The 12,500-nt window shown below is 38.5% G+C and overlaps 1 protein-coding gene across 13 annotated transcripts in view; it reads right to left on the minus strand.

The window, feature by feature from the left end:
- add1 (adducin 1 (alpha)) overlaps window positions 1–12,500 on the minus strand; it is a 173,513-nt gene that overhangs the window by 38,149 nt on the left and 122,864 nt on the right. For all 13 annotated transcript variants that reach the window (XM_043703905.1, XM_043703897.1, XM_043703915.1 and 10 more), the window contains one exon: window positions 9,445–9,531. In XM_043703905.1, the coding sequence (XP_043559840.1) occupies window positions 9,445–9,531 (87 nt within the window). The remainder of the gene's footprint in view (window positions 1–9,444; window positions 9,532–12,500) is intronic.

Genomic DNA, 12,500 nt, shown 5'->3' on the forward strand with positions numbered 1-12,500 from the left:
GAGGAATGGGATTGTGGGAGACATAGCAGTTTGGATCAGTAATTGGCTTGCTGAAAGAAAACAGAGGGTTGTAGTTGATGGAACGTGTTCATCTTGGTGTCCAGTTACTAGCGGTATATCACAAGGGTCGGTGTTGGTCCAATGCTGTCCGTCATTTTTATAAATGACCTGGATGAGGGTTTAGAAAGGAAGGTTAGTAAATTTGCAGACAACACTAAGGTCGGTGGAGTTGTGGATAGTGACGAAGGATGTAGTAGGTTGCAGAGAGACAGATAAAGCTGGGCTGAGAGGTGGCAAATAGAGTTTAACGTGGACAAGTGTGAAGTGATACACTTTGGTTGGAGTAATCAGAATGCAAAGTACTGGACTAATGGTAGGATTCTTGGGAGTGAAGATGAGCAGAAGATCTCGGTGTCCATGTACACAGATCCTTGAAAGTTGCCACCCAGATTGACAGGGTTGTTAAGAAGGCATACAGTGTTTTGGCCTTTATTAATACAGGGATTGAGTTCCGGAACCAGGAGGTTATGCTGTAGCTGTACAAAGCTCTGGTACGGCCACACTTGGAGTATTGTGTACAGTTCTGGTCACCGCATTATAAGAAGGATGTGGAAGCTTTGGAAAGAGTGCAGAGGAGATTTACTGGGATGTTGCCTGGTATGGAAGGAAGGTCTTACGAGGAAAGGCTTAGGGCCTTGAGGCTGTTCTCGTTAGAGAGAAGGAGGTTGAGAGCTGACTTAATAGAGACATACAAGATAATCAGAGGGTTAGGTAGGATGGGCAAGGAGAGCCTTTTTCCAAGTATGGTTCAGCAAACACGAGGGGACACGAAAGTGAGGGGAGATAGGTATAAGACAGATGTCAGAGGTAGTTTCTTTACTCAAAGTAGTAAGAGTATGGAATGCTTTGCCTGCATCGGTAGTAGATTCGCCAAGTTTAAGTGCATTTAAGTCGTCATTGGACAGGCATATGGACGTACATGGAATAATGTAGGTGGGATGGGCTTCAGATTTGTATATCAGGGCGGCGCAACATTGAGGCCCGAAGGGCCTGTACTGCGCTGTAATGTTCTATGTTCCATGTTTCCTCCAGTGTAACAATAGTTGAAAGAATTTAATGGAGGCACTTATAATTAAAAAATCTTTTGAGTGGATAATTAAAATGATTTTTATTGATTTGCGAACCCATAGCATATTCAATCACAGATTCAGTATTGTATCAAGAACAAGAACTGAAGTTAGAAGAAATGAAATACTGGAAAATGGAATAATTTACAATTTGGTAGTGAGACACCAGAGATAAGATAAATTAAAAGCAAATTATGTAAGTGTTTACAAAAGACACAAGGAAAGGACAGGAAATAGATATTCTGAAAAGCTGAAGCTTCCCTAATGTGGAGCTAATATACAGGACAAGCAGGAAATTGTTTAACCGGTGACATTTCCAGTCCAGAATCAACACTCTCCTTACTTCTGGCACGAGCGGCAGTGAACAGATGATGCTTCCAAGTGGGCACACTTCGATCTGATCTCCAAACTATGGCCAATGCATTCATAAAACAAAAGCATAAATATCCAGAAAACAAACTGCCTTTATAGCCTGCTCACACCACTCCACAGTGCAGTGTGTTTCTGGCTCCCCATTTGAGTTGGAGACATAGGCACAGTGACGCCTCCCCAAATGGAAGCATACAAAATAGGGCCAGGAGTAGGCAAAAATACTTGCAAAATTATTCAATATTCTCACTGATTCATGAACCTCCAGCCAGATACCACCAAACTGGAGGAGAAACATGCCTCGAAGCTGCCAAGTGTTTTGAGCATCTCAAAGGAGGCCAGATTGAAAACAAGAGAAAACAAAAGATGGAGCATACAAAAACTCTAATAGTCCACCTGCCGTATTCTGAGAACAGCATTTGCCCCACCTGTTACAGGGTTGTTGAATCTAGTATTGGATGATTTAGGCACCTTACAACCTAGAACATTAGAAAGTAATCACTGATCCCAAGAAAAGAGAAAGGGGAGGAGGGAAAAAGAGATGGGAAGGGGAGGGAAATGGAGAGGGGGTGAGGGTGTAAATGGGAGAGAGTATAGAGGTGATGGTATATAATAAGGGAGATTGAGATTGTTCTCTGCAGCAAAAAAAAAGGCAGTCTAACTACTTGTGTTTCCTACCCAATGCCAGAGTTTAGAGCATTTGTTTAGGCTGGAAATGAACCTGCAGTTGGAGGATCCAGTAATCATTGCATATATGAGCACAGTGACATAGGAGGTCTAGAATGTGGTTCTAGAGAGAATGTAGAACTAGATTAAAAAAATAACAAAGCAGAACTTGTTGGGCCGAAGGGCCTGTTTCCACACTGTAAGTAATCTAATCTAATCTAATCTAATGACACTGCAGTTGGAGGATCCAGTAGTCATTGCATATATGAGCACAGTGACATATGAGGTCTAGAATGTGGTTCTAGAGAGAATGTAGAACTAGATTAAAAAAATAACAAAGCAGAACCACAAGTTTATAATCACTGGATTATTCAAGTTGCATGCAAATTGGAGTATGGTGCATAAAATTAGAATACATCGAACAAAGACTGGCTATGGGAGAAGTGGATTCCAGTTCATCAGCCCCTGGCACCAGTACAGGGTAACGTGGAGCTAGACCATTAGGATGCCTAAAGTGCACTGTGGCCAATGTTCCTGTACACAGTTTACAATTTTTATTAATCACTTCGAGAAAGAAAACAAATGTACCATAGCCCAATTTGCGGACAACACAAAAGCAAGTAGAAAGGCAAGTTGTGGGAGTGATATAAACAGTGAAATATTAACAGATTAATATTAACAGATTAAGTGGGCAAACTGAGTATAGTATTGGAAAATGTGAAGTTGCTATTTTGGAAAGGAGAACAATATTATTTAATTAAACAAAATCTACAGAAAGTTCCAACACACAGGAATTTAGAATACTTGCACACAAAACACAAAGCTATCACAGGTGCAGCTGGTAATCAAGAAGATTAAAGGAATGTCAGCCCTGATTTCAAGGGAGCTGGAGTATAAGAGAAGTCTTACTCCAACTGTACAAGGTGCTGGTGAGACCATAGCCATTGTACTGTAAGCAGCTTTGGTCCCTTTATTTAAGGAAAGATACAAGTTCACTGGAGGCAATTCAGAGAAGGTTCACTAGCATGATCCCCAGTATGGAGGGATTGTCTTATGAACAAAGGCTAAACAGGCTTGAACTGTACACATCGTAGTTTGGAAGAAACGAGAGGTAATCTCATTGAAACACACACACATTCTTAATAGGCTTGACAAAAAAAAGAGCACATTTCCTTTTAGCTTTCGTCCTTTTATCTTAAACCTATGCCTCCTAAATTTCCACTCGGGGGGGAAAAAGACTCTGACTAACCGCCCTATTCACGCCTCTCAATTTTATATACTTTTATCAGGTCACTCTTCAGCCTCGGACACTCTAGCAAAAACAATCCAACTTTATTAGTTAAAAGAAGAGGTTGGATAAACTCCAATCTAGGCAACATCCTGGTAAACCACTTTTGCACTCTCTCCAAAGCCTTCACATCCTTCCCATAGTGTGGCAACTAGAACTCCACACAATACTCCAAATATGGCCTAATTAGAGCTTTATAGAGTTGCGAAATGACTTGCCAACTTTAACTCTCAACTTTAACTGTCAATGTCTTGACCAATGTAGACAAATAGCCTTTGTTACCACCTTACCCACTTATGTTGCTACTTTCAGGGAGCTATGAACCTGCACCCCAAAATCCCTTTGTATATTAATGCTCCTAAGGGTCCTGCCATTTATTGTACACTTTCCTCTTGCAGGTAGCTGTCCAAAATGCATCACTACACGTTCATCAGGATAAAACTTCATCTGCCATTTCTTTACCTAACTTTCCAACTGATCTATATCCTGTTGTATCACAGAGTTATAGAGATGTACAACACCGAAACAGACCCTTCGGTCAACTCACTCATGCTGACCAGATATCCGAGAGAAAGCTAGACCCATTTGCTAGCATTTGGTCCATATCCCTCTAAACCCTTCCTATTCATATACCTATCCAGATGGCATTTAAATGTTGTAGTTGCACCAGCCTCTACCACTTCCTTTGGCACCTCATGCCACACACACACCACCCTCTGCATGAAAAGGTTGCCCCTTAGATCCCTTTTAAATCTTTCCCCATCTCACCTAAAACCTCTTTTGATAACCTTCCTCACTGCCCATAACTCCACCAAATTTCAAGTCATCAGCAAACTTACTAATCAGACCACCTACATTTTCACAGAACTCACTGGCCTCAGACCTTCAGTCAGCAAAACACCCCTCCACAACTACCCTTTGTCTTCTATGAGGAAGTCAATTTTGTATCCAATTTACCACTCATTGTAGATTCCATGTGACCTAATCTTCTGGACCAGCCTATGACAGACTTGTCAAGTGCTTTAGTAACATCCACCTCGACAACATTCACTGCGTCAACCTCGATCATCTTTGTTACACCCTCAAAACCTCAAGACCACACAAAGCCATGATGACTGCCTTTAACAAATCTATTATTTTCCAAATAAGAGTAAATCCTGCCCCTAAGAGTTTTCTCTAATAAGTTCCATACCACTGACGTAAGGCTCACTGGCCTATTATTTCCTAGATTAACCCTGCTGCCGTTCTTAAATAAAGGAAGAATGTTAGCTATTCTTCAGTCTTCTGGACCTCACCTGTGGGCGAAAGAGGTTACAAACTTCTCTCTCTCTCTCTCTCTCAAAAAAGGTTAGCAACTTAGGTTGATCATGTAATCAAAGCATTTAATGGGACACTTTATTATGAGAGGAACAAGAGTAGACTCATTCAGCCCCTCACGCCTTTTCCACTGTTCAATGTGATGATGCCTGATTTGTGGCCCAACTCCATATACTTGCCTTTGACACATCTTCCTTAATACCTTTGTTTAACAGAAAATTAACTCATTTAAAATTGACAACTGATCCAGCATCAACGGCTGTTTGAGAAAGAAAAAAAGAATTCCAAACCTCTACTACTGTGTAGAAGTGCTCTTAACATCTCTCCTGAACAGTGTCCCTGAATTTTTAAAAATATATTATTCATTCACAGGATGAAGGCATTGCTGGCTAGGCCAGCATTTAGTGCCCATCCCTTATTGCCCAAAGGGCAGTTAAGAGTCAACTACATTGTTGTGGATCTGGAGTCACACAGACCAGACAAGCAAGGACAGCAGTTTTCTTCCCTAATGGACATGAGCGAATCACTGGAGACTTTTCTGACAACTGACAATAGTTCCATGGTCATCATTCGACTCTTAATTCCAGAATTTAATTTAAATTTAAATTCCACCATCTGCGAAGTTGGGATTCAAACCCAGGTCCCCAGAACATAATTTGGGTCAGCAATAATACCACTATGCCCTCTAGTACTAGAATGCCCAACCATTTGAAATAATTTATCTTTATTTACCCCTGCCTTTTCATACGATTATCTTGAAGACTTTGATCATATCACCCCTTAAAACTTCTAAATTCCAGAGAAAACAGGTGTAATTTGTGTAAACTCTCAAGAGCCAAACTCCTGAAGTCCAGATATCATTCTTGTAAACTTGTGTTGTACTCCAAGGCCAAGACCAAGTGCCCAGGTCTGCTTTCAGTTCTTCAAGTGGGGTCTGACCAGGGTTTTATAGCTGATGTGTGTGGAGGTGCAGGTGAATCTGTGGCGGATATGGAAGTTTCCTTTGGGGTCTTGGAGGGAGGTGAGGGGGGAGGTGTGGGCTTTCAGTTCTTCAAGTGGGGTCTGACCAGGGTTTTATAGCTGCACACAGCTTCTGTGTCTTTATATCCCTTAATGAAGAAATTAATGGAACTAAAGAGTGACAAATCCCCAGAACATGAAGGTTTCCATCCAATGGTGTGAAAGGAAGCAAGGAGCACATTATGGATTCTAATGAGATGAGACAGAAACTGTCCACAGTTAAACTGGGGAAAATCTGCTAATAGAGAAAAACAACTGAAGAACAGTGGAGGATACTTAAAGAAACATTTAATGTAACAATTGAGCCAGTTTATATCAGAGGGAAAAATTCCACAGAAAAAATAAAATCATGGACAATTAAAGAGATAGGGGACAGCATGAGAAAAAAGGACAAACTGCAAAAGCATAGATCCTTCCAAATAGCAAGGATACAAAGACCAGCAAAGGGCCATGAGCAGTTCACAAGAGGTATTAAAAGGGTTATGACAAGAAGATTGCAAAGGACATCAAAATCAATAAGAAATTTTAGATACATGAAGGGGTGGCAAATGCTCAGGAACAATGTTGGCCTGCTCAAGACTGAAAGTGGGGATATTGTCAATGACTATGGGGAAATAGCAGACATGTTGAATAGTTACTTTGCCTCAGTATTTCCAGTAGAAAAAGAAGAATAGCTTGCTACAAGTCCCAAAAAAATTAATAGAGGACGTGGGACAAGGACTAAATAAAATTAACCACTAGATTTAAAGGCCAGTATTCCATTAACTGCCTTGATTATTTTCTGCACCTGTTTGTGGCATTTTAAAGATCAAACCACCTGAATCCCCAAGTCCCTTTGGACATCCACTGTATTTAACTTCATACCATCTACAAAGTACCCTGATCTATATTTTTTCAGTCTAAAATGGATAACCTCACAAATGCCTACCTTGAAATCTATCTGCCACAGTTTTGCCCGTTCATCTAGTCGATCAATATCTCTTTGTAAGTTTATGCTATCACTGTCTACAATACTCCCTAACTTTTGTGTCATCAACACATTTGGATATATGAATTTCTGTGCCATTATCCAAGCAGTGAATAAATAATGTGAATAATTGAGGCCTTAACACAGATCCTTGCAGGATACCACTAGTCACATCCTGCCAATGAGTACCTACCCCATATCGCTACTTGTTGCTTCTATCCATAACAATACTGATAAGAATGACTGATGCATACTGCTTTTGGAGACAGATTTCCACCTTCATGTTGAGAATACCTTCCATAGTGTACACTACATTAGTTTTGCTCATGTTGGGTATCGGGTCCTTCGTTCTGGTGAGTTGTTGTCCAGAACGAAGGACCCTATACCCAACATGAGCAAAACTAATGTAGTGTACAAAATACCATGCAAGGACTGCACAAAACACTATATAGGACAAACAGGAAGACAGCTAACAACCCGCATACATGAACATCAACTAGCCACGAAAAGACACGACCAGCTATCGAGAGTCTTGGTTAAAGAAGTAGGCACGGAGGCGAAGGCGGCGGAAGAATTGTTTGATGTCACGCTCTCTCATTAATCCGAGAGCGTAGGTGAATGAAGGCGAGGCCTCTGCTGAGGACTGATCTTTCATTCTCAGAGAAGGGTAGGCAACACATTTTCAGCTCTGATCTCCAGCATCTGCAGACCTCACTTTCTCCATGTTTAAATACAGAAAGACCTTGACAATACCCAGGCTTGGGCTAACAAGTGACATTCGCAGGCAATGAGAGACAATCTAACCACTGCCCTTGATATTCAAATGGTGTTACCACAAACTCCAACTATCATCCTGGAGTTCAGCATTGACCAGAAACCTAACAACGCAGGACAAAGCAGTTCACTTACTTGGCAATACATCCACATGTACTCCACATCCACAATACACAAATATCTTTTCCCACCACCACTGATACTCAGTAGCAGCAGTGTGTACTATCTACAAGACACACTGCAGAAAATCACTAAAAGATCTTTAGACAGCACCTTCCAAGTCTAAAACCACTTCCATCTTGAAGAATATGGACAGCAGATACAAGGAGACAGCACCAACTGCAAGTCCCTTCCAAGCCACTCACCAACCTGACTTGGAAATATACCACTGTTCCTTCAGTGTCACTGGGTCAAAATCCTGGAATATTCTCCCTATGGCATTGTGGCCCTACCTATAGCACATGGGATTCCAGCGGTTCAAGGGGGCAATTCAGCATCATATTCTCAAGGGCAACGAGGGATGGGCAATAAATGCTGACCCAGCCAGTGACACCCACATCCCAACAGTCAATGAAAAAAAAAGCTGAAGTTCCTACAATGCTAACATGTAAGAATGCAATGCTTATATAGGACATTGGTGAGATCATATTCCGAAATCTGTACCTGGCATTGATCTCCTTCTAAAAGGAGGATGGAAATGGATTGGAAGTGGTTTACTTGATTAATGCCTGGAATGAGTAGACTGTCTTTTAAGGATAGGTTGGAGAGTTGTGGCTTTTCTCCAATGGAATTTAGAAAAGTGAGGGGTGAACTTCATTGAAGTGTCTAAGATCTTGAATTGTCTTGACAAGGTATATGTGAAAGGATGTTTCCTCGTGGGTCAGAGCAAAGGGAAATGGTTTTAAAATTGAGGTTGCCTTTTCATGACTCTCCAAGGGTTGTGCAACTTTCGTACTCTGCCTCAGAAGCCAAATTATTTTTAATATTTTTAAGATATTGGTAAAAAGTTGTTAGGCAGGGGAATGTAGAGGCACTGGGTTTTGATGGGAATGTGGAATTCAAAATGTAAATATACCAGCCACAATCATCAGACTTGAGGAGCCGAATGGACTACTTCTGCTCCAATTTTCTAAGTTCATATGATTGGTATTGGCTAAATCAGATTGTTGTCTGGTCAGTATTATAGAAAATTTTTACTTTTTTTTAAAATGGAAAGCATGGAGGTTCTTATGAAAAACTTAAATCGGTTTAAATTTAAGTAACTTCTCACCAAATTCGAATTTTGAAAGATACTGTGACTATAGTAGGCATTTCTTTATTACCCAGGCGCCCAAACTGCATAGCATAGCAAGACCCAGAAGTTTGAACACAGAATGCAAAGAACTGCAGGAATTTGGTGGCTTCCATATTTCCTTATCTGGAAAGGTGGAGATGCATGGCTGCAACTTGAAATAAAAGTATCTCCTCAGCTCAGTGTTTGGTTCAGCACCACAAACATAAACATGGTTTCCTTAAAGATAGCGCAAACAGACAGTTTCTAGGCAAACCTAGAACAGACAGTTTCTAATTCATGTTTTTGTTACTGCAAGGGCTCTTGCAGATTAATGTTAGGCAAATGTGCAAAACTTCTGCCAAATTTATTTTCTTAACCTTTTTTTTAAATCATCTTTGCTACGTAAAACAAAATGCTAGTTTTTCTTAAAACACAAACGCTTGAGACAACAGACCAAGACAGTCCACTTGGATGGCAGAATGAAATAAATAGGTGTATTACGATGTTCTTTTTAAAAAAATTGATAAATAGAACTTCCAAAATTCAAATTTCCCTTTATGTTGGACTGCTCCAAGAACTAATCACTTCAACAGCATTAAAAAAGCATTATAGTGGTGCTTAGCTTTAAGTATTCTTGTCTTACCTTATTCCTCATCTCTTTGAACTCACGTGGGTCAGTGTTTAGTGGCACAAACTGATTGGGAATTGGGCCAGCAGCATCCTTCATCCACTATAAACATTAAGAATTTCATATGGTCAGTATGTAGATCAGCTTTACAATGGCTAATCAACATGAGTGTTGAAATAATTCATGCATTTACTAAAAACATTCAGTGCGTAAACATGGATTGCAGCAAGAGCATTGAACCAATGATTTGGTAATTATACATATTATGTTTTATATATACATACATACACACACACACACATATATATATAGCAGCCCTACACTAAGAAGGTCCAAGCTTCTAGTATTCACCAGAAATTAGAATTTAAAATATGTTGGCAGTTTGTTTGCCAAAATCATTCAGACATTAGAATTCAAATCAGTGGTTGCATAATTGTTAAAGCATGATACATATAAATATATTCAAGAATTCTCCCCACCAATCATACTTTTTTTGGGGGAGTGCACTTTTGAAACCTTGCTAGCAAGGGATTAAGTTTTAAACCATTTTTTTGCTGAATGAAAATAGCTAACCAATAAGATTTTCCCGCAATTTTTATTTGTAAACAATCATTCTGAAAAGGTAATTTTATCACGTGCTCCTATAACTAAAAGGATGTTATTGCTGGGTAAGAAAATATCTTTCCACCAGCTATTAGGATTTAGTACATCCATTTAAGTAACAAATTACTTAAATAGTGATTAAAAATTGCTTTCTAATAACTAGACTCAGAGCTGCAACACTTTAGAGGTCTCCAATATATGGGGTTTCAAGTAGTGAATTTTATTTGCAATAGAACTGAATTTAAAACAGTGATAAATTCATTCTGATTAAGGTAATTTTAATTGCAAGAGGAAGCTAATGGACTTGAAACTGTATCAAAGCCAAGAATGGCTAACATGTGCCCGTACATCATTGATTCATTGCTCTGCAACATTTACACAAAAGCAAAAATTAAAGCATAAAATGACCAGTAAAGGGAAAGGAGGGGTGGTAGTGTGATATCGATAGTCCAGAAGCTTGGTGAAGGAGATTTTTTTTTTTTAAATGTGAGAATCATGAGTGGGCATCACCAAAGTTCTGTACTGGCATAAATCATTTACTGGAAACTATAATACTAATTTATCTTTTAAAACCTGGACGTGGACACTAGAATTAACAACCCAGATTTTTCAATGTAATCATGTTTAATTTAGTGATTTCTAGCATTACTCATCACTCAAAGTACTTTTTCAAAACCACCCCACAACAAAACCACCACAAGCAAACTTTTAAGCACTTAATGATATTTTTTTTAAAGAAAGGCTGGATCCAATCCTCCATGCATACTTTTTTTCTTAAATGAGTGGGTCTGACTAGTTGATCATAACTTGCAGCTGACACAGGCAACAATCAATCTTCTGGGTTTCAATGTACATATACTGAAGCTTTGACCAGTTGATCAGAACCCACCAAGCATATAAACAATGTGCAGAGAGAATAAGCATGAGTTGCTTCAAGTCCATGGACTTTTATTTTATTCCTCTCAGTAATAATGCATTTAGAATTTATGTAAAATGTTTAAAAAAAAATTTGGATGTTCATCATTCCTGAAACAAAAAAGGTGGGGAGAGAAACTGGGATGGATATGGAAGGATGAATACTCACTCATAACCATTCTTCTGACAAAAAAATTACAGCACCTTTTCACCAGAAATAATTTTAACACAGTCAAAACAAAAATACCACAACTAATACTATATATAGAGAGAGACCACCACATTAGAACAGTCAGAATTTTTTTTTTAAATCCTCTCTTTTGCTTTTTAAAAAAAAAGGACATGACATTAAAAAAAATTAACTTTAAAAGATTACTTAGTCTTGAGAAATCTTACGTACAAAATGATAGCAAACCAATCAGGGCTATGATACAGCCATCACTCTGTTGTAACCACGCCAAACTTCTGGTTAAAGATGGACAAGACAGACCAAACAGAATGTTCATACATGTGAACTCATCAATAGCTCTTTCAAAAAAAAACACACGAGTATTTGAAAAACTGCAACCGCATTATTTGCTGTAATTTTAAAATTTGGAGCTGGAAATCTTACTCAATGCATCACTTACAATATAAATGTTATTTGTTACAAGGGTTTATAACAGCTACATGAAGCTACATTGATTATTCCAACTCTGATACAGAATAATGTGAGCTGTGACATTATTAATAAATGTAGTATTCTTAGTGACCAACTTCTCTTGGTTTAGAATTTAAAAAGCATTTTCTTGTGACATTTGAGATGGTAGCAATTTTGGTCAGAGCGTTTTTTTTAAACAAAGTAAAATCAATAAATTATTAATTACCTAGGATTATAAATTAAATTTAAAGACACATACAAGTCAAATACAATTTAAGGTCACAGTCCAAAAAAATCATCTAGTTAAATATGTTCAGGATGATGTTTAGTGGAAATAATGCTTAGGAATGGCTCAGAGATAAACCACACCTAATTCATGGAAAAAAAATTTGAACCAAAAGTTTCACATCAAATTCATATTCTGAACCACTAATTTTAATATTCAGTGTGTGCAAAACAACTAATGGGAAGGGTTACCATATCATGTCTGCATGTCTGTTTTATTCTGAAGCACTTCAATATTTCAACTGATTGCTCAGGGAAACTAATCTAAATTCCAGAAATATTTTAACTTTTAAAATAGTTTCAAGATTTGGTTTAGAAAATCAGCTTGCACTGAAAAGGACAAAAATAGAAAATACAACAGTAACGAAGGCCTCATTTTTCAACAACTAGTTCAGTTGTAGACTTCAAACTTGCGGTTACACATTTAATTGATTTCTGAATATACACAGTTTGTGTTAAACAATTATGTCAAAAGTGTAAACCTCAAAAACAAAATTATTTCTACCAGATTCACATCAGCACTATCTACAGATTAATGATCTCAAGCCATCAGTCATTAGACTGTTTAAAAAACTACAGTTAGGAAGGGTTCCCTGATTAAATTAGAATTTTAGCTCCTTAATCCAGA

Source organism: Chiloscyllium plagiosum, chromosome 2 (genome assembly GCF_004010195.1).
Source record: "Chiloscyllium plagiosum isolate BGI_BamShark_2017 chromosome 2, ASM401019v2, whole genome shotgun sequence".
Taxonomy (NCBI): domain Eukaryota; kingdom Metazoa; phylum Chordata; class Chondrichthyes; order Orectolobiformes; family Hemiscylliidae; genus Chiloscyllium; species Chiloscyllium plagiosum.